General features: G+C 40.7%; 1 protein-coding gene across 1 annotated transcript; it reads left to right on the plus strand.

Moving 5' to 3' along the window:
- Positions 1-42: 42 nt before the first annotated feature.
- Positions 43-14,805, plus strand: dennd2c (DENN/MADD domain containing 2C). Its single transcript, XM_037273452.1, has 19 exons — positions 43-647; positions 4,821-5,713; positions 6,198-6,310; positions 6,984-7,066; positions 7,416-7,535; positions 8,399-8,477; positions 8,701-8,745; positions 9,484-9,668; positions 9,819-9,928; positions 10,858-10,927; positions 11,405-11,482; positions 11,661-11,801; positions 11,985-12,133; positions 12,246-12,423; positions 12,904-12,945; positions 13,378-13,486; positions 13,686-13,928; positions 14,114-14,200; positions 14,278-14,805. The coding sequence occupies exons 2-19, from the start codon at positions 4,935-4,937 to the stop codon at positions 14,307-14,309; spliced, it is 2,643 nt and encodes an 880-aa protein (XP_037129347.1). The 5' UTR covers positions 43-647; positions 4,821-4,934; the 3' UTR covers positions 14,310-14,805.
- Positions 14,806-20,204: the final 5,399 nt, after the last annotated feature.

The following is a 20,204-nucleotide window of genomic DNA, read 5'->3' on the forward strand; positions in this document are numbered from 1 at the left end:
AGTGACTCAGCACTTGCTTGATTTTTACAACACCAACCAAATATATTTCAATGAGACTAGTCACTAATGTTGATCTTTTGTAATTCTAAATCATTGCAGTCATTTTACCATATTTGGTGACAAATCGTGTGTTGAACCTACAGCATGTCATTGATTTTAAAGAGAAGATTTTTTTTTTTAAATATTTCAATATTTTGGACGTTTGCCTCACTGTCAAACAGAAAGTCAAAACGATGTGACATTTAATCATTTTATGACATCGAAATGTTATTTTGAAAGCCGTAACTCAACTATTTTTCGGCTATATTTTGAAAGCTTTAAACGGGAAGTTGCGTGAGTTTATTAGCGTGAACTTTTGTAATTGTCCTCAATGGGAGTAGGGCGAGTGCTGCAAAACGCTACTCGTCCCTCTATTTTTGCCACTTTCTTTGTTGTTGTTGGACTGCACATCAAGTGACACGCATTCACAAATACTTAAGTTTAACTTTAGTTTGAAGCCACACCTTATTATCTATAATATTTTTGAATGCAGAATTCCACGTCTCCAAACTTCTCATTGAACGATGAGCGCGACTAAAGTCTTAACTTTAAATCAAATATTTGATCGCCGAGGGGGACGAGGATGAGTTTTGCACTTCATTTAACCGGTAAGTCCTTATCTATACTTTCATTTTGAATGCATATATGTTTGTTTTGTTCCGTAAACAACCTACGATGATGAGTTTGACATTCTTCATTGTTCGCTAAATGGTAGTAATAATGTGTTGCCACACTTTATTTGTATGCAAGAATGGAAATGTGCAATGTTTTGTTTGTTTTGACTACCAGCCTTTTGCCAAGGAGTATTTTCTGCCGCTTTGGAGCATTTTGACTAATCACTCAAGACTGACAGAATGTTGTGTTTCATGACACCGAATCTATCTCAAGAAAGAGAAGACTAAAACGCTTGCTTCTCGCTTTCTCCATTCCTTAATCCTAGATAATCAGCAGTAGAACATCATGCGTTGGTTTCACCTTAAATACCAGTTTCTGACCAAAAAGTAGATGAAACAATTTGATTTTGTTGTTGAAAAGATACATATCTCAAAATAGTGACTTTTCTTTTTTCTTTTCTTTTTTTTACTTTTGAGACAATGCAAACGGAACAAGAACGGGAGATGGTTTTGATATCAGAAAGAAACAACAAAGTTAATTCCATGGACAGCATCTCTAGGAAAAAAAAAATGGATGGATGGATGGATAAATCAAAGCTGTTATATTGAGAGTAAATATTGATTATTTTCTAAATTAGCCCTGTCTTATACCATGCATGTTATTCATATTCACTTATGTGTTGGCATTAGAGTACATATAGAGTTTTGTTGTTTAATCATTGTCTTCTATTCAAAATGTGTGAAAGCGATCAATCCACCATCTCCAGGGATCTTTTATTCAGTGATTTTAAAACCTGAATCTTACAGACAATATCTGCAATATATGTTGCTTGTTATATACCGGTTGGATTGGATTATTGTTGGCAAATTTAAATGTACTTGGCAGTGAATGAGATAAAGAAAAAAAAAGCAGTATAGTGTTTTTTGTGGCGAGTGTGAAATGTGTAGGTTGGACTGGAGTTCCTTATTCTGGGAATTCTTGTTTTTGTTCTTTTTTCTTATTTTTATCATCAGTCACGTTAGGATGGTGTTTCCCAACCTTTACCTTAACGGCAATGTTGATTTGTGGTAAGTGAATAATGAAATGTGAACTTGGATAATTTTCCACAGAATACCTGATGATCTTTGTTGGCTGACTGGGTAGGAATCACTACATTACAGGGTATGGGCAAATATTCATGAGCTCCCATTCGAAACCCAAAGGTGTCTCCTTTTCTGCCACAACTTCCACTCTTGCGACAAGACTGAAGAACTGAGAGTGCCTCCTCATACTAATTCATCCCAAAGGTTTATTCTTCCAAACCAACCTCACCCAAGCATGCCTTTTGTGGACTATGTGGACTGGGGCACAGTCATGCTTGAAACAGAAAACTATTTACCCCGAACACAGCTGTCCAGATCCGGAACGTCCACAGGCTTATCCTGGGAAAACCATCCCATAGTCTGCCAAATGGAGAAGTGTGACAAATCACTTTGCACAGTTCCAGAATTTAGTGATGTGCGCTACGCTACTCACTTACAAGCCGACACTTGCAGCTGCGTGGCCAGCAAAAATCATGCTAGGGTAGAAGAGAACATTTTCTGTGATAATTGTAATGCCAGAGGAGCTTTGGAGTTCTGCAGTTGTCTGCATTTCACATTTTTTCAATCCTTAACATGTTCTACGCGATTGTAAAATGCTAAAATATCTTTTAGGGTTGGATTGAGCCCGATGAGTCAAGACGACACGTTTCCCCACTAATCGATTTCATGTGGTCATCTCCGAAAGTCACATAGACTCTTGCCTCTCATCAGCAAGCCGCCGAATGACGTGGACAATTTAGCGGAACTTTATCATAACAGGAGCTAGACAGTTATTATGTTAATTTGCCTCACTGTTTTGCAGCACAATGTGTGGGTGTGTAGTGTCATGTCTCCCGAAGTGGGTGAGCAGGCAAGTCAGGCAACTATTTGTATACAAACAATAACAAGTCCTGTACATCTTCCATATGTCCCCGTTCAGCATTGACATTTTAAAAAATCATTGATTTTCATATAAATTGACACCGAATCGTAAACATTGCTCATTTGTCATTTATTTCAAAGGCTCACAAATGTATCTGATCTCAACATAGCTCAAATAAGTGGTTGCAACTTGTTCCCCATCATTATGGATAGTCGGCTGATCTATCTTCCTGCAGTGCAGGAAACCCAACTCCGACCTTCCTGTAAAAATGTGCAACTAATGCAAGTGGGTCAGTTTGGGAGACACATTGTCATGGCACGCCACTGGAAGCGCATTCCAGTCCAAGCCTGCATTGGATTGAGGTCAAGCCAAAACAAAGGCGACACTTGAGTGACAGAATGGCTCTGCTTAAAGGTAGTCCTCAAATTCCTTCATTATTGCTCCAATGGAATTTAGCACATATCATTATGAAGCTCATGAGTTGTGTTGTGGAATTTGACAAGCCCCCACCTCCTTTTCCCTCAAGCGTACACTGACTACATTGATGTGCAGTCAGGGTGAATGCTGCTGATGAATATATTCATGTGTAGAGTGGGTAGAAACTTTTCTGTCAATGCTTGCAAACTGAAATCTGAAGAGAAAATATTGTTTTGAGTTGATTTTATTTTTTTTAGGACACATTTTTGAAACGCCGCCCATTGCATTCTAATTTGAGCACAAAAGACTCAATTCATCGCTCTATTAGCATTTCATAATCATCTTTTTGAACTGCCTTTATTCTTTGACAATAGGGTATCCCAAACTGCCTGATGTTGTGCCACATTGAACATTTAATGCTGGTCTGGTAGTATATTTATTTATTAGTAGTATTATACTATTACTATTATGCTACTATTACTTTATTTATATTTATATACATATAAATGTATTATTTATTTATATAAAGGCCGCTCCGAGAAAATATTTCTGACACGTAAGCGGTCCGTGGCGCAAAAAAGGTTGGAGACCACTGACCTAGACCAAAATTGTTGCTGCATATATTCCTAGTGAGGATTTTTTTCCACCCTGAGGTTTGGACTTTGGATCATTTTAATTCACTTTCTGTTTAATTTCAGTACAAAGGTAGTAGATACTGTTGCGTTTTGTTCAAGATGTCCGTCGTCGAGCAAGGAAAACGAAGATGTGGAGTAATATTTGTTCTGTTATCACCTGTCTTGTCATCTACTGAATGTTTTGTGTTTATGTGTCATGAAGTTAATGAACTTTGCCTTATGTGTAATGGAAAAGTTACCAAGCTCTGTGTCAGTGTTCTGATTGAATAACTATGTGTGTATAAATTAATAAGAGTATTCACACATTGATTGACATGATAAAATATATAAATTAATAGGAATATGTACACATTGATTGACATGATAAGTATAACACTATAAAAGTATGCAAAGTATATAAGTTTGTATAAACTAACAAAAATATGCTGTTGCTCTGTCTTCAATACAGCAAATGTGCTGTCTCTAGAGCGGCCCTATCCTCTCGTAACAGATTTGTCATGAAATCGTCAATGTGTTGTCATTTACGACCATTCAAAATGCTTTGGAAAAAAAAAGACTTTTCCCTGCATAGCCTACTTGGCAGAATCCTACTATATCGAGGTCACACAGTACAGGCTGAAATAATTTTGCAGGCCGGTATGACCACATTTACATTTTTTCCCCTGGCTATTCACAGTGTACATGTAAACAAGACTGAGTGCTGAGGTCCACACAACGGGGACCTCACAGCTGGCTACAGACATACACTTCTATAGAGTGTCTAAAGTGTGGTCAAAACCCGGCACCTACTCTTATTTATTGTTCTCTCGTTTGACACGCACTAGTATTTTTGTGTCAAGTATTTCACAACACTTTCACATACCGTACTCTATTTTGAAACTGCTGCGTGTGAAAGTGAGCCTTGAAAGCACTGAATAAAATCCAATATTCCGCTGTGTCATTGGGTGAAGACAAAACCAGCAGAATTTCCCTGATTTCCCTCAGCGGGGCTTGGGTCAGCTCAAGACATGACATGCAGTAACCCCATTTCTGTTCCATATTGTTACTGCTTTTATTTTTGGAAGGATGGTCTCACGTGTGTCCGCCTTGCTTGAGCCCGCAATTAGCTATCTGGACTTGTTTTAAAGCGCAGAGTGATTAATGGTTGATATATGTGTGTTTACTTTTTAGGTTTGCAAAATGAGACAAGCAGGCAAACACATAAGCAAGAAGGCACTTTAAGACTTCTTGGGTGTGCTCATGAATGGAGAACCGGAGGCAAGTTGACTCTTCCCCCCTCTGAACATGCTGGCTCTGAGTGTGGAGCAAGGCAGGCGAGGGGTTGCGAATGTTGAACCTCCGCACAAGGGGGCTGCTGTAGGATGGCAAGGCCGGCAGTCTCCCGAGCCAGGCTGCAACATCAGAGAGATGATTTCCCAGTGGGAAGGTCGAAGCAAGGATCTTTCAATGAAGGCCGAGCCTCTGCGTGTGGCCCAAATTTCGTCCGAGGGTGTCTTGACCAATGGGGGTTCGAACAAAAACCTTCAGCGTAAAGATCTTGCCAACGCTCAGAGTTTGGCTTTGGATTTCCGGGAATCCCGAGCACAGTCCAGAAGCTGCAGTATTGCTCCAAAGTCCAGCCCAGGAAACAAGTCGACACAAGTACCGATGTTGCCTTTCATGGATTCCAACACAGACAAAGTCATAGTGGATGGCAAGCTAAAGTCAAACTGCATCTTGAATGTTGATGCCGAGTCCGGACACCTCCCACGGTTAGCCGATGAAAGCGAAGACAACATGCCCGCTGGGAACTTTTATACTTCTCGGGGTTTCTGGCGTAGTCTGGAAGTGGACCGCTGCCTTTGGGAGAAAGGCAGAACGTCTTTGGGTGAAGCTCCGCCTAAACCACAACGGACGTTCAAGTATCAGGGAGCTACAAAGGACGCAGTGCCATGGAACAGCAGACCAATCCACAACAACCAGCCCAGTGGGAGGGGTCCTAGGGTAGCCCACCCGCCGAGCTTCCCGCCCCCTCCGTGTCCGGTCGCCAGGACCAATGGACTTTCAAGGCATAAAAATAACAGGTGGGTTGATGCACCAAAGTTGGTCATCTGTGTACTCTCTAAATTTCAATATTTTGAAGGCTTGTTCTATGTCACCAATGTTTTTCTATGTTGCTATTAGCACCTGTTGGTGTTTTCAGGTGTTTAAAGGCCTTGTTCTGACATGAGTGCTGGCTTGCATCCAAGTGTGATGTCACGTCACATCTGCCAGCATTGTTCCCTATTGTTTCAGGATGTAGCCTTCCTCAAACTTCACTGGGGTCGTCATCGCTTGGCTTGATCATGCCGTCCGTCACTGGCATGCACTTACGTAACAGTTGATCGGGAGTACACCTCCAAGTCCGGACTCGTTCGCAAATGACTAAGTGATCACTGGCGGAGATAGGATTTTCTTCCCTTTGGGGGAAGGGCATGTTCCAACATTTTGACTGCGAAGGAAAACATGCTATTGTGATAAATGAATGTGAATTGTGTCTTGCTCCACTTCCATGCCATAATTCTACAGGAGGTCCTTTGAGTACGAGGACGCGATGCATCCCACTGTGAAGGGAAACCAAGCGAGGCACTCAACCCTTCACCATGCATATTCCGATGACAATATTTATGAAGACATTGTTTGTAAGTTGAGCTTGCTTGAGTGTCAAAGACTTATTTGAATTCATAGTCAAACATGCGAGGATTTTTGATATGCAGAACACAGTGATAGGTTTTTATTTAGCCAACGCTGTAATTTTGTCTTACGCAATTTGTTTGTGCTACATGTATGTACCGCAAAACCATGAACCAAAAAACAATGCACAATTGAAGTATGAACACATCAAATACACAGTATGTACCGTATTTTCCGCACTATAAGGCGCACCTTCAATGAATGGCCCATTTTAAAACTTTGTCCATATATAAGGCGCACCTTCAATGAATGGCCCATTTTAAAACTTTGTCCATATATAAGATATATACATTTGGCCCACGGGCCGGACTTTGGAAACGCCTGCTGTAGTGGCTCAATATTGGTCCATATATAAGGCGCACCTGATTATAAGGCTCACTGTCGGCTTTTGAGAAAATTGGAGGTTTTTAGGTGCGCCTTATAGTGCGGAAAATACGGTAATGAGCATGCCTTTCTACTTAATAACAATCATGTCACTTGTCTGTTCTCTTGGACTTAGCATGAGGCATTATTCATTATTCTTGGCAATTGCAGCTTTCCATTCCATACTTAACAAGTAACACATTGGATGCTAAGAGTTTGGGTTATTTCAATTTCTCCCATTACTTTATCCCACTTCAGGTGAAGGGACCAGAGATAATCCTTACGAGGATATCAAGTTACCCCCTATGTGTCTTCCTATCAGCAGGCCTCACAACACAAAGGTAAGGAGACAGTCTAGTAGTTGATATTTATAGATTTGTTTTGTAGCATATCCTTTATTAACTGCTGGGAAATTTCACTTGCTTGACAAAGCTTGGATCGAAAATAAAACTACATCTTGGTGCCAAGCACCTTTTTTTTCACTGAAGGAAGGAGCTGCATTTTTGCATTTTGCCACAACCGTATAGGCAATTACCACCCTTTTTGGGTGAGTGTCTATTATTCTGGCCATTTTGCTCTTTGCGGCAGTGCTTTTGGTTCCTTTGCCGCATGACTTCACTGTATAGCAAAAGCTTCCTTCAGATTCATTCCACTGGAATTACATTGTATTTCTAACAAATTGTTTTACAGCTCCACGCAAAATCCCAAACCAAAATGGAGAGGAGGACAATGCCACATTTAAGATCAACCGTTGCCAATGCTGCAACCCCCCGAAGCACAAGCGCTCCTAAAATTCACAAGACACCTCTGGTAATAGTTTGATTTTGTCCTTGCATTCCATGTGCCATTCAGCCAGTCACGTGGTGGTTTTTCTGCAATGTGGTAGAACGAGTGACGTCATTTGTTTCGGTGGAGGATATAAATGGAGACGCTGTTGTTACTAGACGGAAGTAGAAGACACCGAACTAAAGAGATAAATGAGTAGCTTAAGAGCGCATTGATATAAATAAAAACGTAACTTCTGAGCCATGGCTGTAGAGAGTGACTTGACAGAAACGACCTTTGCTAATAAGGTACAGTATCAATTTACTATTCATAAGAGACCTATGATGGCAACTCTTTGTAACGATAACCACAAGTAATTTCATCTTCCAATAACAAAAGTGTCTGGTGTTGTCATTGTGTATGACATACTTCAAGGGGTCTATAATAATACGGCATTTGTCACGACTCTATTGTGGGTGCCACTACTAGTACTACTATTAGATTACTTTTCAGAGTTCTGTGCAGGATGGAATGTAAATGTTTATTCCAAGACATGATTTTATAACTCAAATCAATTGTAAGCGTTAATATGAATAAAAAACGAATAAAAACTCTTGAATCTTGAATACAGTTCATTCCTCGACTTGACTTCTGTAGCTTATAAGCACTTAACAAAAGCACATTTACCATTGTCCATTAAAGTCAACCGGAATTTCTTCCCCGATGTTCATTAGACCCCTTACTTATTCTACTTTCTATGATATTCTGTTACACAAATACAAAAAAAATGGCCTTTTAAAACATAAATTTCAATTTTTAGCCAGATGGCATCAATTCTATCATTCTGTCATAGCTCCAGAATCATGGGGTCTAACAAAAACGTGTTGTTTGTGTTTCATACCACACAGTACGTTAATAAGATCGAGACGATATTTGATGACAAGCGAGGGAGGAAGCGAGTGAAAAACCAAGGAGTTGCAGTGCGAGGTGACACAGGCACACACACAAACGTATACACACTTACAGCGATTCGTAAAGTACAGATGTAATGTGTATCAGTAATTTAGATGATTAGGAGTGAATTCACTTTCTTTTTGATAACATGTCCGCGGAGTGAATTCACTTTCTTTTTGATAACATGTCCGCGGGTGACTGTAAGGCCGTTCCGCAGCGCTGCGTGTCACTAATCTCTCCATTTTTAACTGGCCAGAGGAGACCAGTGGGACTGAGAGCGACCCTGAAGACAATGGCAAAGGTAGCACACAGAATGAAAGGTTTTTCGTGTCTGTATTTTGCATTCAAGTGATGGATTAAGTTCTCATTGACCAATATCAGCCACACGATTTCATTTGACACCACACTTGTTTTGGGTGAACATGGGCGACTGTTGTACGATTGTTTTAAAGAGCCAGGAAAAGTCTGTTATGTAACGCATGTATCAGATCTGTCTTCTTGAGTCCTTGCAAATAAACAACAACCGTACAAAAACCTTCAAAAAAGAAACATCGTCTAGATAGCTTTTGTAAAGTTAATTGGCAAGGAGAAAAATGTGAGGAGAAAGTGCCTCTGAGCAGCTGTCCACATTCAACTCCTTTTCCTGCTGCCTCTTATTTTCTTCTCTATTCTTTAGTCGCTCCTCTGTAAGCTCCAACTGTGGACTTGGCTTGCGCAGTCAATGACTAATCGCCAAGTAGAAATTTACTCTTGTAAAGAATTCCGATGTGAGGCCACCGGAGGCCTCGTCAGGGAAAAAAATGGTGTCATCGGTAGAATTCCTTTTTGTAATGTTGACGTATCAAATATAATTCCGATACATTAAATCTATCCATACAAATCTATCGCAGAGTACAAAACCCTTAAAATTGGAACACAGGGTATCTTAAGTATCCTTTAAAATGACTCTTAACCCTTACAGTGTAGTATGTTTGGGATATTTGGGTCCCTAAATGTCTTGTGAAAACAGGAAGCTCACTGTGTGGTGTCCGTCCGGCAGGTTTAAGGAGATCTGTTCATAAACAGTCGACACTGAAGCGCAAGCCAGGCTATCGCACTCTGGAGAAAGACCTGATCCAGGCACAGCAGCAGCAGCTCTTCCAGATCTTTGTAGTGGTGTCTCTGAGGAAAGGTTCCCCAGCCAATACCTACTCCCCTGAAATAACGCAACAGTTTCCAAAAATGGTTTGTAACTTCTGATTATGATGAGTGATTGATGACAATCGTCAAACCTTATTGTATCATCGTGTAGATGATCTTTTGTAATGGGAATCACTGAGCAATTCAAATCGAGTGACTTGCCCCTGGTTTAAATATGAATTGTTCTGTTTTCAGTTTGAAAAATCATCTCGACTCTCCAAGGAAGCTGAAGATCAATTAAAGGTCATTCCCAAATTCTGCTTCCCGGATGTACGTGACTGGAAGCCTTCAGCGCACACACCAAGGTCAGCCATCGTGGAAGATGACACTTGACATATCTATAAAGTTGACTATATTCGAGTTATCATAAAATATATTAAAAAAAAAAACGTCACGCGACAGGCACTCCAATTGGACAAACTGCATAATATTACAACTATTAAATAAGAGTTTTCCATTTGCTCCTTCAATTCAATTCGAACCTTTGTCTCTTGTCAGGATTGGTCTTAGGGTTTAAGTGCTAGGGTTAAGGTTCTTGATTAAGTGTCGTAGTGCAGTGTCAAACCAAAGTCAGTTTTTTTTAAACTGGGGTTAGGGTTTCAAAGTAGGGTTTTAAACTAGGAGTTTGGTTTCATAGTAGGGTTTAAAAATACGGTTAAGATTTCAAACTGGGGTTAAGTAGTTTCAAAGTAGGCATTCAAATTAAAGTTAGGGTCTCAAACTAGGGTTAGTGTTAGGGGCAAGGGTTAGGGTTTGGGTTAGGGTTAGCAGTGGAGTTTAAATGTTTGGGTTAGGGTTCTTGGTTAAATGTCGTAGTACGATTTCAAACTAAAGTCAGCTTTTCAACCTAGGGTAAGGGTTTCATAATAAATTTAGGGTTTCAAACTAGGGCTAGGGTAAGTTTTTTTTTTTTCTTTTTTTCTCACGTTTACATGCATTGTTGGCATCTGAGCAGTAATACTAACGAAACAGTTGGCAGTCTGTTGCTGTGCAGTCAGTACTATACTACTGTATCACAGTAATATAGATATTTTTGAATACATTGCTTCTCTGTATGCACCAATAAAACTGATATACCTCCTCCGGTATGTTCTCATTGTTTTAAGTTGCTCCCTGATGATCTCTACTTCCCCTTTGTGCTTTCCCTAAACCAGAAAAGTCATTCGTCAGATCTTTGAAAGCACACTCATGCCTGACAATAATTCTTACTTGTTTTTTGTTTTGTTTTTACCAGCGAGACATTCTCCTTCGTCTTGACCGGAGAAGACGGGAGCCGCTGGTTCTGTTACTGCCGTAAGATCCTGGTGAGTCACTTTGGCGTGATGTTTGTGTGATGATATGGCAGCCAGCCACATGCTTACTCAACTCTGTAGGCTCAGTGTGTGTGAATCGTGAAGCAAAAACCACATGACTGAAAGTGAGAAGAATTTCCCGTCTTTTGTCTTGCAGGGAACCGTCAAAACACTTTCTTCCCCACAGTCTTTTTGGGTTAAAATTATGTGGTCTTGCTGTTGTGTCGTGTGGTTTTCGCCTATTGTGTCCTGGCAGCGATTTTTAGTTTTACAGTCTCATAAGATTGCTGCTTGTGAGGTAACACGGCTTGTTAACACCATAGATTGAGTTCGTTTTTGTTGCCTTGGACTATAAATGCTTTTAAACCTACTACCTTTGTGCTCTGTGGAGTCTGATGTTGTTAAACCAACTGCGTTTGCTGGAGTGTTGACACTCGAGCATTGATGTCATGGGTGTGTCTGATATATGAAACTTTTGTCTTCTTTAAGCCCAGCGGAAAGGGCAAAAGGCTCCCTGAGGTTCATTGTGTCGTCAGCAAGTTGGGCTGTTTCAACCTGTTTGCCAAGGTAAAGATAGTTCACACTGCAGTTATGAGCACGTTTCGTTCAGGTAATCGAGCGAAAGCTGCAATGGTGTTTTCATACCAGCGCACCGACCATTTGATAGGCAACACATGAGATGAGTGCCTGGTGTCCAAATACTTTTGAAGTGACACACAGAAGCAACAATACTTTGCCCGCACAGATTTTGGAGGAGGTGGAGCGGCGCAGAGAGATCTCCCCGGCACTCGTTTACCCTTTTATGCGTAGTGTGATGGAAGCGCCGTTCCCAGCTCCAGGCCGCACAGTCATGGTCAAGAGTTTCCTGCCTGGCACTGGCAATGAGGTAAGCCGCAGGAGGGAAGTGCTAATTAGCACTTTTGTTCTTCTGTGTCTGAGTTATGTCAGGCCGTCTGTGTAAGGCTACATTCACGCTCCGTCCTCTGGCGGTCACAACAGTCCCATTTGCCTGAAGTTTAGTGTCCTGTGGGACTTTGGCCTTTTTAGTCCTCGTACCTTTTCAATGCAGGTGCTGACTCTGTGTCGTCCGGTCGACTCCCGATTAGAGCATGTGGACTTTGACACGCTGCTCCAGTGTCTCAGTGTGGGAAAACTCCTGCAGGTGTTTGCTTCCCTTCTGCTTGAAAGGAGAGTCATCTTTGTCGCTGAAAAACTCAGGTGCCCCCCCAACACAAGCACATACCAACACGCGTCTGTGTTCTTTTCTTAACTTACATTCCTCGATGAAAGACATCTCTTCATCTCGTGGTTGTTTGATCTGATCTGCCAGTGTGCTGTCCCGTTGCGGCCACGCAGTGCTGGCGCTGCTCTACCCGTTCACCTGGCAGCACACCTTTGTGCCTGTGCTACCTACCAGCATGTTGGACATTACCTGCTCCCCCACGCCTTTCCTCATCGGGGTGCTGGCCCCTTCCTTGCCCCAGGTGCTGGAACTCCCCATAGAAGAGGTTGGTCACAACTACTCTGCTCAACTGTTTATATCGTTTTTAATTATCACACTCAAATGTGATAATGATTTTCATGGATGGAAACAGTCAAATTTTATTCTGAATACTATTGGTATTTAGTCTGCCTTATATTATAGAAATACATTTTAGGTCTCCTCACTTACGAATATATGACACTATTTAAGGAAATTCGATATTCCTTTTTTTTGAAAACACGCAAATAGAAGAATGACTTTTTGTTGCTTGAGTCATAGTCGAACTCTTCCATCTACGTAGTTAGTCTTATGTTGGAGAAGCTGGAAGTCCCTCACTGTCCCACAAAATGACAGACGCTTTTGCAAAACGATGAACCACGTGGAAGTTGGCCTCCTTTAACTGAATGACGGTCTAGTTTTGGAGTGTATTTTCAACTTTTTTTGTTTGCTTTCCCTGAACATGAATGTGAATGATGCTCAAATCAGCTTTTCTCTCGCTTTGCAGGTGCTCATTGTGGATTTGTGTGCAGATGACTTTGTCATTCAGGTATGTAAACCCAAGATTGTATTTTGAGAATGATTGGATGAAGTTTTCACCTGACATTTACAGAGCAATGGAAAGGTTTTTGCCCCCCTCTGCTGTTAAGATTTCTGCCTAGTTTACGCACATTAATGTTTAAGATTATCAAACAAAAGTATAGATCAGACAAAGATAACCTGTAATCCTAAAATTTCCGATTTTCAATATTGTTTTGATTTATTAAGGCGCAAAAAAAAAAAATTCAAAGCTACCTGACCTCGTGTGGAAAAATGTCTTACCTTGTTAAATTTACCGTGGCTAGCCCATTTTTCAGTTTATTTAGGAAACATTAAGGTGTGATAAACATGCAAAAGAAGTCAAGAAGTCAAACACTTTTCCACACCACTGTAGTCTTTGCAGTGTTACTGGAAAGTAATCTGATGCCTCGTTTCTGTGTAGCTTGGTGATGAGGACTGCATCCTGCCTAGTAAACTTCAAGCAGCATTACAGCAGATTCTAGAAGAGCGGGAAGAGATTCTCGAGCAGGAGGACAGCGACACTTCTGAAGGTTTGTGACATCACATATGTGAGTCATATTAAAACCTGGCCACACACACCTTTGCTGTATACACAATATACACACATCAGTATGCCCGTTCACATATGTGTCCAATAATGTCACATAATAATCATTACATACATATTGGTATTTGTCAGAGAAGGGAAACAAATTCAGAGGTGGGCTTTAATCTCTGTGTCCCGTCCAGGCCAGCCGGTGGACTTGTGCTCCCTGGTGTCAGAGGCTTTTGTGCGCTTCTTTGTGGAGCTGGTTGGCCACTATCCCCTCCACATGGCAGAATCGTCCAACGGGAGCCGGGAGCTTCAGCGCGACAACTTCCGCAAGTCTCACCCGTCGCGCGGCGTCCGTCAGTTCTTGCAGCTCTTCATGGAATCGCAGATGTTTGCCGGATTCATTCAGGACAAAGAGCTGCGCAAGGGAGGAGGAAGGGGTAATACTCATTGTTTATTTTTCATTAAAAAAAAAAGAAAGAAAGATTGACTCTCCCAAATAGGGGCACTGTGTTCGTTTTTAAAAAATGATGGGCCTGTGGCAATTATTGGAATTTGTATTGAAAAATAATATGATGGCAGAATATGTCATCTGCATGCAATAATGTGTGTTTCTCCTCTGTAGGCTTGTTTGAAACGAGAGTGGCCAACTATTTGGACTCTTCTCCCGACCCGGAACCAAGCGGAGTCAACAAGTTTCTTAAAGGACTGGGTAAGTCGTATTCGTTCATTTTCGTAATTATTATTAAAAATATATTGACATTTCTAACTATTATTTGCTTATTCCAGGAAATAAGATGAAGCTTCTACAAATAAAATGAAAATGCTCAACCAACAGTTTCACTGTAATTTGAAGAGGAGCAAGTGTTGTCATAAAATAGTGATTCATTGAGCTGGAAATGTCTTCCAACAAATATTCCTTCGAATTTCCCTCTCTTGTCAACGTGTGGTTGCAATAATGTTCTTGTTTATGTTTTAATATTGGAATTTTAGCTAAAGCAAAGTTCTATTTCAGTTTCAATTTGCATGCAAAGTGTACAGTAGCGTGTTAAGGACCAGCTTGATTCATGCTTTTGTAGTCACGGAAGGCACAATCTGTAAAAAGGTGCGTTGATTTGTCTGCGTTTGATCTTAAACAGAACTGAACAGAACATTTCAGTGTTAGAATGAGTCTCCTCGCTCTCTGTGGAAACTGGATCTGTATTGTACATATTATTTTTTGTTCTACATTTTGCACATTGTTAAGAGCCTGTGAAAACATATTTTAAGACTTTTTTTTAATTAATAAATAGTCAAGGGTCCTGCAACAGTGGGTGACGAGGACAATATTCCGTTCATTGTCTTTTATTTGTGCATGCACAATTTATCAGTGAAAAGGTGCATTTTAACATAAGAAATAAATAAAACATAGTTCAATTCAATTGTACTGCACACAAAGTCAAAAATGTACACCTAAATCAAAGTATAAAAACAAGCTGTTTTTATAGAACCTCCCGAGACCAATAAGTTTTTATTTTTGTTTTCAGTTTGACATATTAGGCGCTTTTAGGGACGCTGCCTACGCCATCTTGTGGCGATTGCGCTACATTACACCAATTTCAGTAAAAATGGAAAATGGGGTCAAAATCTCCACGATCTTGATAGCAGCTCCTAAAGGAAAATAAGTACAATACGCAAATGGTTCTTTGTTCAACCAACCTAGAGCCACCTGTCTCTGCACTAGATTTTGATTAGAATTTGGGATTCATTTAATCATTTTACGATTGCTAGCAATGACGGTAAAACAGCAATCTGATCAATTTGAGAGTGAAAATTCACCCCTGATGAAACTCCTTGCACAGATACCATATGGTGGGAGATTATGCAGCACTTAAGTTCTGGAGACTTGGATAATGCCTTGAGCACAAACAATGCTTTAGGCAACAAATGGCTGGCCAGTTCCAGTCCAGTACTCTGTAACACAAAAGCAGAATCCAGTGGATGGAATTATGCTGGACTTTGAAGTCTTCAGTGAAAGACTGGAGTGGAGATTTAGGAACTTGGTCTTCGAACATCTGACTGCTGGCGCAAAGGTGTATTATGACCGCTTCTTCACCAGCATGCGTACTTGGGAGAAAGAGAGGAAAAACACCTAAATAAACCATTAATGTCAATGCGTGTTGCGTTAAATGCAGAAATACAATTATTAACTATATGTAATAAAAGTGAAACCACCTCAATAAACCATTAGTGTCAATGCGTGTTGCGTTAAATGCAGAAATACAATATTTACTATATGTAATACAAGTGAAACGTGAGCTTGCTAGATAAACCACTTCTCAGGAAGTTGCATTGTGCAGCCCACGTTTTCCCGATATCCCAATCAGAGAAATATTGACTCAAGATCATTTCCCCTTCCTTGTCTGGACGGATGTGGCAACTAGTGTTGGCTCGTGAGTGAACGATTGGTTCAAAAGAACGTATTTCTTTCAGTGAACGAGAGTGAACGAATCACTTCCAAAAGTGATTCGTTCTTTTTTCAGTTCATATGACTTCAACCAGTAGGTGTCGGTAATGCGCATTGAAGCTGGTGCCACCTCGCCGTAAAACGAAACGAAGAAGAAAATGACGTAACTTCGCGTTCACGAACGAGTCGTGAATTGCATTTCCCGTTCCCCAACCGAACGGATCTGTGAGTGAACGAGTCAGTGAGTGATTTGCATTTCCAGTTCATCGCGAAAACGGATCAGCGAGGGAACGAATCCTGACTTTCCCGTTAATGGGTGAACTGCCTTCCCGTGCATCAACGGACCAGTCAGTGAACGTGTTGCGTCTCCCTCCTGGCGTGAACGATGTAAGCCAGAATGTAGATTTACGATTTGCCAAGGAAATAAAGAACCACTCAGTGAAACACCACTTATTTTAAGCGCGTTTTCTCCAAGCCAACGGCTAACTTAATTGCATGAAGGGATGCGCCGTTATGAAACAACGGGGAGATTATGCTTCTCTATGGGTAATCTTGATTTTAGAACACTTATAGTAGTTTTTAGATAACGTGTATGCATATATACGCCTAAATATTGTTATCCAATATATCTACTGCAATTTCACATTAGATTGCTGGTTTGAAATTTACTTTTATTATTATTATTGTTATTATTTTAATAAACATTAAAACCTGTTAAAACTTGTCTGGTGTTTTATTCCTTGTTTTTATTTTTTTTGGGCATGAAAACAAAAATCTGACATTTGGTTAACTGCTTTACATGACAATATGTATATGTGTTTTACGTTGTGTAATATGTGTTGGTGTCCCCCAAAATAAAGAGCAAGTAGTCAAATACACATTCTCGACACGCACAAAAAATGCATAAAGTTGTCAGATACACCTGAAAATGGTGGTGTACCTAATGGAGTGTCCGTGTGACGTCACAGATCAAACAGCCAATCAGAAAGTGGGGGTGAGGGCGGGTGTGGCACTTTTCACTTTCAGTTAAGCTTTGGCCATGATGTTTCCCTAATGAACTGGCTTGTTATTAGGTACACTTGAAAATAGCGGTGTACCTAATGGAGTGTCCAAGTGACGTCACAGATCAAACAGCCAATCAGAAAGTGGGGGTGAGGGCGGGTGTGGCACTTTTCACTTTCAGTTAAGCTTTGGCCATGATTTTTCCCTAATGAACTGGCTTGTTATTAGGTACACTTGAAAATAGCGGTGTACCTAATGGAGTGTCCAAGTGACGTCACAGATCAAACAGCCAATCAGAAAGTGGGGGTGAGGGCGGGTGTGGCACTTTTCACTTAAACCAGGGGTGCCGACCTCCAGTCCTCGAAGGGCTGCGTTCCAACATGTTTTCCAAGTGACCCTCGTTAAGCGCACCTGCGTGAAAAGTTTTAGCTCCTTTCACGTTCTGCTGGAGCTAAAACTTTTCACGCAGGTGCACTTAACGAGGGAATCACACGGACACTCCATTAGGTACACTGCCATTTTCAAGTGTACCTAATAACAGGCCTCTTTATTAGGGAAATATCATGGTCAAAGGTCACAGGTGTCAAGCTCTAGTCCTTGGGGCCGCATTCCAACATGTTTTCCAAGATTCCCTCGTTAAGTGCACCTGCGTGAAAAGTTTTAGCTCCTGCAGAACGTGAAAGGAGCTAAAACTTTTCACGCAGGTGTGTTTAACGAGGGTAACTTGGAAAACATATTGGAACGCGGCCCCTCGAGGACAGGAGGTCGACACCCCTGGTTTAAGTGAAAAGTGCCACACCCGCCCTCACCCCCACTTTCTGATTGGCTGTTTGATCTGTGACGTCACTTGGATTCAATTCACTTAACTGGAATGCACATCACTAGTACAAAGGAGTACAGATGACCGTTTGCTGCCAGGTCAAAATAGCCGACTGGTTAGTGACATAGACTCCTGCTCGGTAAGAGCTTGGTTCGATCCCAGGTGTGAGAATATATTAAAGTGCGCTTTTATTGTGCAACCCTTTATTTATTTATTCTTTTTTTTTTCTTTTTTTACCTCGCGTAGTGTACCTATCGAAGTGTCCATGAGGTACACTACACATATTGTCATATAAAGCAGTTAACCAAATGTCAGATTTTTATGTTTTAATTGGCGAATATAAAAACAAGGAATAAAACACCAGACAAGTTTTAACATAAATGTTTATTAAAAATAATAATCATATTAAAAGTAAATTTCAAACCAGCAATTCAATGTGAAATTGCAGTAGATAAATTGGATAAAACTATTTAGGCGTATATATGCATACACGTTATTTAAAAACTTCTATAAGTGTTATAAAATCAAGATTACCCAAAGGGAAGCATAATCTCCCCGTTGATGCATAACGGCGCATCCCTTCTTGCAATAAAGTTAGCCGTTAGCTTGGAGAAAACGCGCATAAAAGAAGTGGTGTTTCAGTGAGTGGTTCTTCCTTTCCTTGGCAAATCGTAAATCTACATTCTGGTTTACATAGTTCACGCCAGGAGGGAGACGCAACACCTTCACTGACTAATCCGTTGATGCACGGGGGGAAGGAAGGCAAGTTCACTCGTTGACTCGTTCGCGAACGGGAAAGTCAGGATTCGTTCCCTCACTGATCCGTTTTCGCGATGAACTGGAAATGCAAATCACTCACTGACTCGTTCACTCACAACCGTTCAGTTGGGAAACGGGAAATGCAATTCACGACTCGTTCGTGAACGGGAAGTTACGTCATTTTCTTCTTCGTTTTGTTTTACAGTGAGGTGGCACCAGCTTCAATGCGCATAACTGACACCTCCTGGTTGAAGTCATATGAACTGAAAAAATAACGAATCACTTCACTCTCGTTCACTGAAAAAAGTCGTTCTTTTGAACGAATTGTTCACAAAAAAAAGGATCGGTGTGTGTGTGTGGGGGGGGGGGGGATTCGTTGAACGATTCGTTTGAACAAATCTTTTGAGTGAACTGATTCAAAGGATTCAGTTCACTTAAAAGAACTGGAATGCACATCACTAGTGGTAACCGGAGAGTCAAAGTTTATTTGGTAGAAAATGTGTCTTGTATTGTGAGTCATAAAGATAATTCGATGACCTAAAACCGATCTACAGTAAACGGCACACTCCAGCCTTGATAGCTCGTAAACTTGTCCTCTATTTGGATATTTGTTTGGACCAAACATTTTATAGTTTCATATGAGTGATTATAATCACTATAGGTGACTAGGGCCACATTTGTCTGTTTACAGTTGGATGTGTGCGCAAAAACAAAAAAAATCATAGTGTGTTGATGATTTGTTTTGTCACACTTATGAGGGTTAAAAGACACCTTTCTTTATTTCTTCAGACTCTGATTGGATCAGATAAAATCATAGTATATTGAAAAATATTATAGAAAGAAGACAGAATACTTTTAATTTTAACGCTACCATCTCTAAGAAGTCAGTCTGGTTCCTGCTTTGCAGTTCGTGCAGTTGCTGTGTGTTCCTTCAATTCATTTTCTAGCCTTTGTCCTCATTAGGGTCCTCCTGGGCGAGTTGGAGCCAGCCAGGAAGATGCTACTAGATGACGTGGAGATTTTACAGTCCAGACTATCACGTGCATCCCATTAAAAATAAAGCTTATCAGTATGGTCAGGATGAAACATGTCATTCATCCAAGCTTGTGGTGTTCCAGGAAGAGGAACTCGGGACATTTTTTCAACTTGTTCCTGAAAGCAGTTGTGATGCAGCAAAACTAAAACTGCTCTGCTGATATGACATAGCATTATTTGAGATTGGGTTAATAAATAACCCAGCCGTAGTATTAAACAAACATGCTATCGCCATTAGTGGTTACCATAAAGTAAGGTCAGGAATGTTTGTAGGTAAAGGCTTTTAGTAGTGAGTCACTGATGGTGGAGGACAGGGGTCTTCAATCCTGGTCCTCAGAGGAACTTATTGTAGGAACATTAATGGCGATTCGAACTCACACAAAGGTTGACTCAGTCTTGTTACCCATCCCCAGTTTTGTTTTCATACACCGACAGATGGATGGCTGGCATCTTATTAAGTCTTGAAGTGGCGTAATTGAACAACTTCTCCACTAGGTAGCACAACTACACTCCTCTGTTAAGAATGGAAGAGAATACAACAAATATATTTCAAATTTGATCAATTGATTTATTTAGTTATTTTATTGGGTTATGGAAAAAAAAACACGCAGTGTGAATAAACTTCCTTCTAAGTAGCACACAGGGGTGGGGCAG

Source organism: Syngnathus acus, chromosome 2, assembly GCF_901709675.1.
Source record: "Syngnathus acus chromosome 2, fSynAcu1.2, whole genome shotgun sequence".
Lineage (NCBI taxonomy): Eukaryota > Metazoa > Chordata > Actinopteri > Syngnathiformes > Syngnathidae > Syngnathus > Syngnathus acus.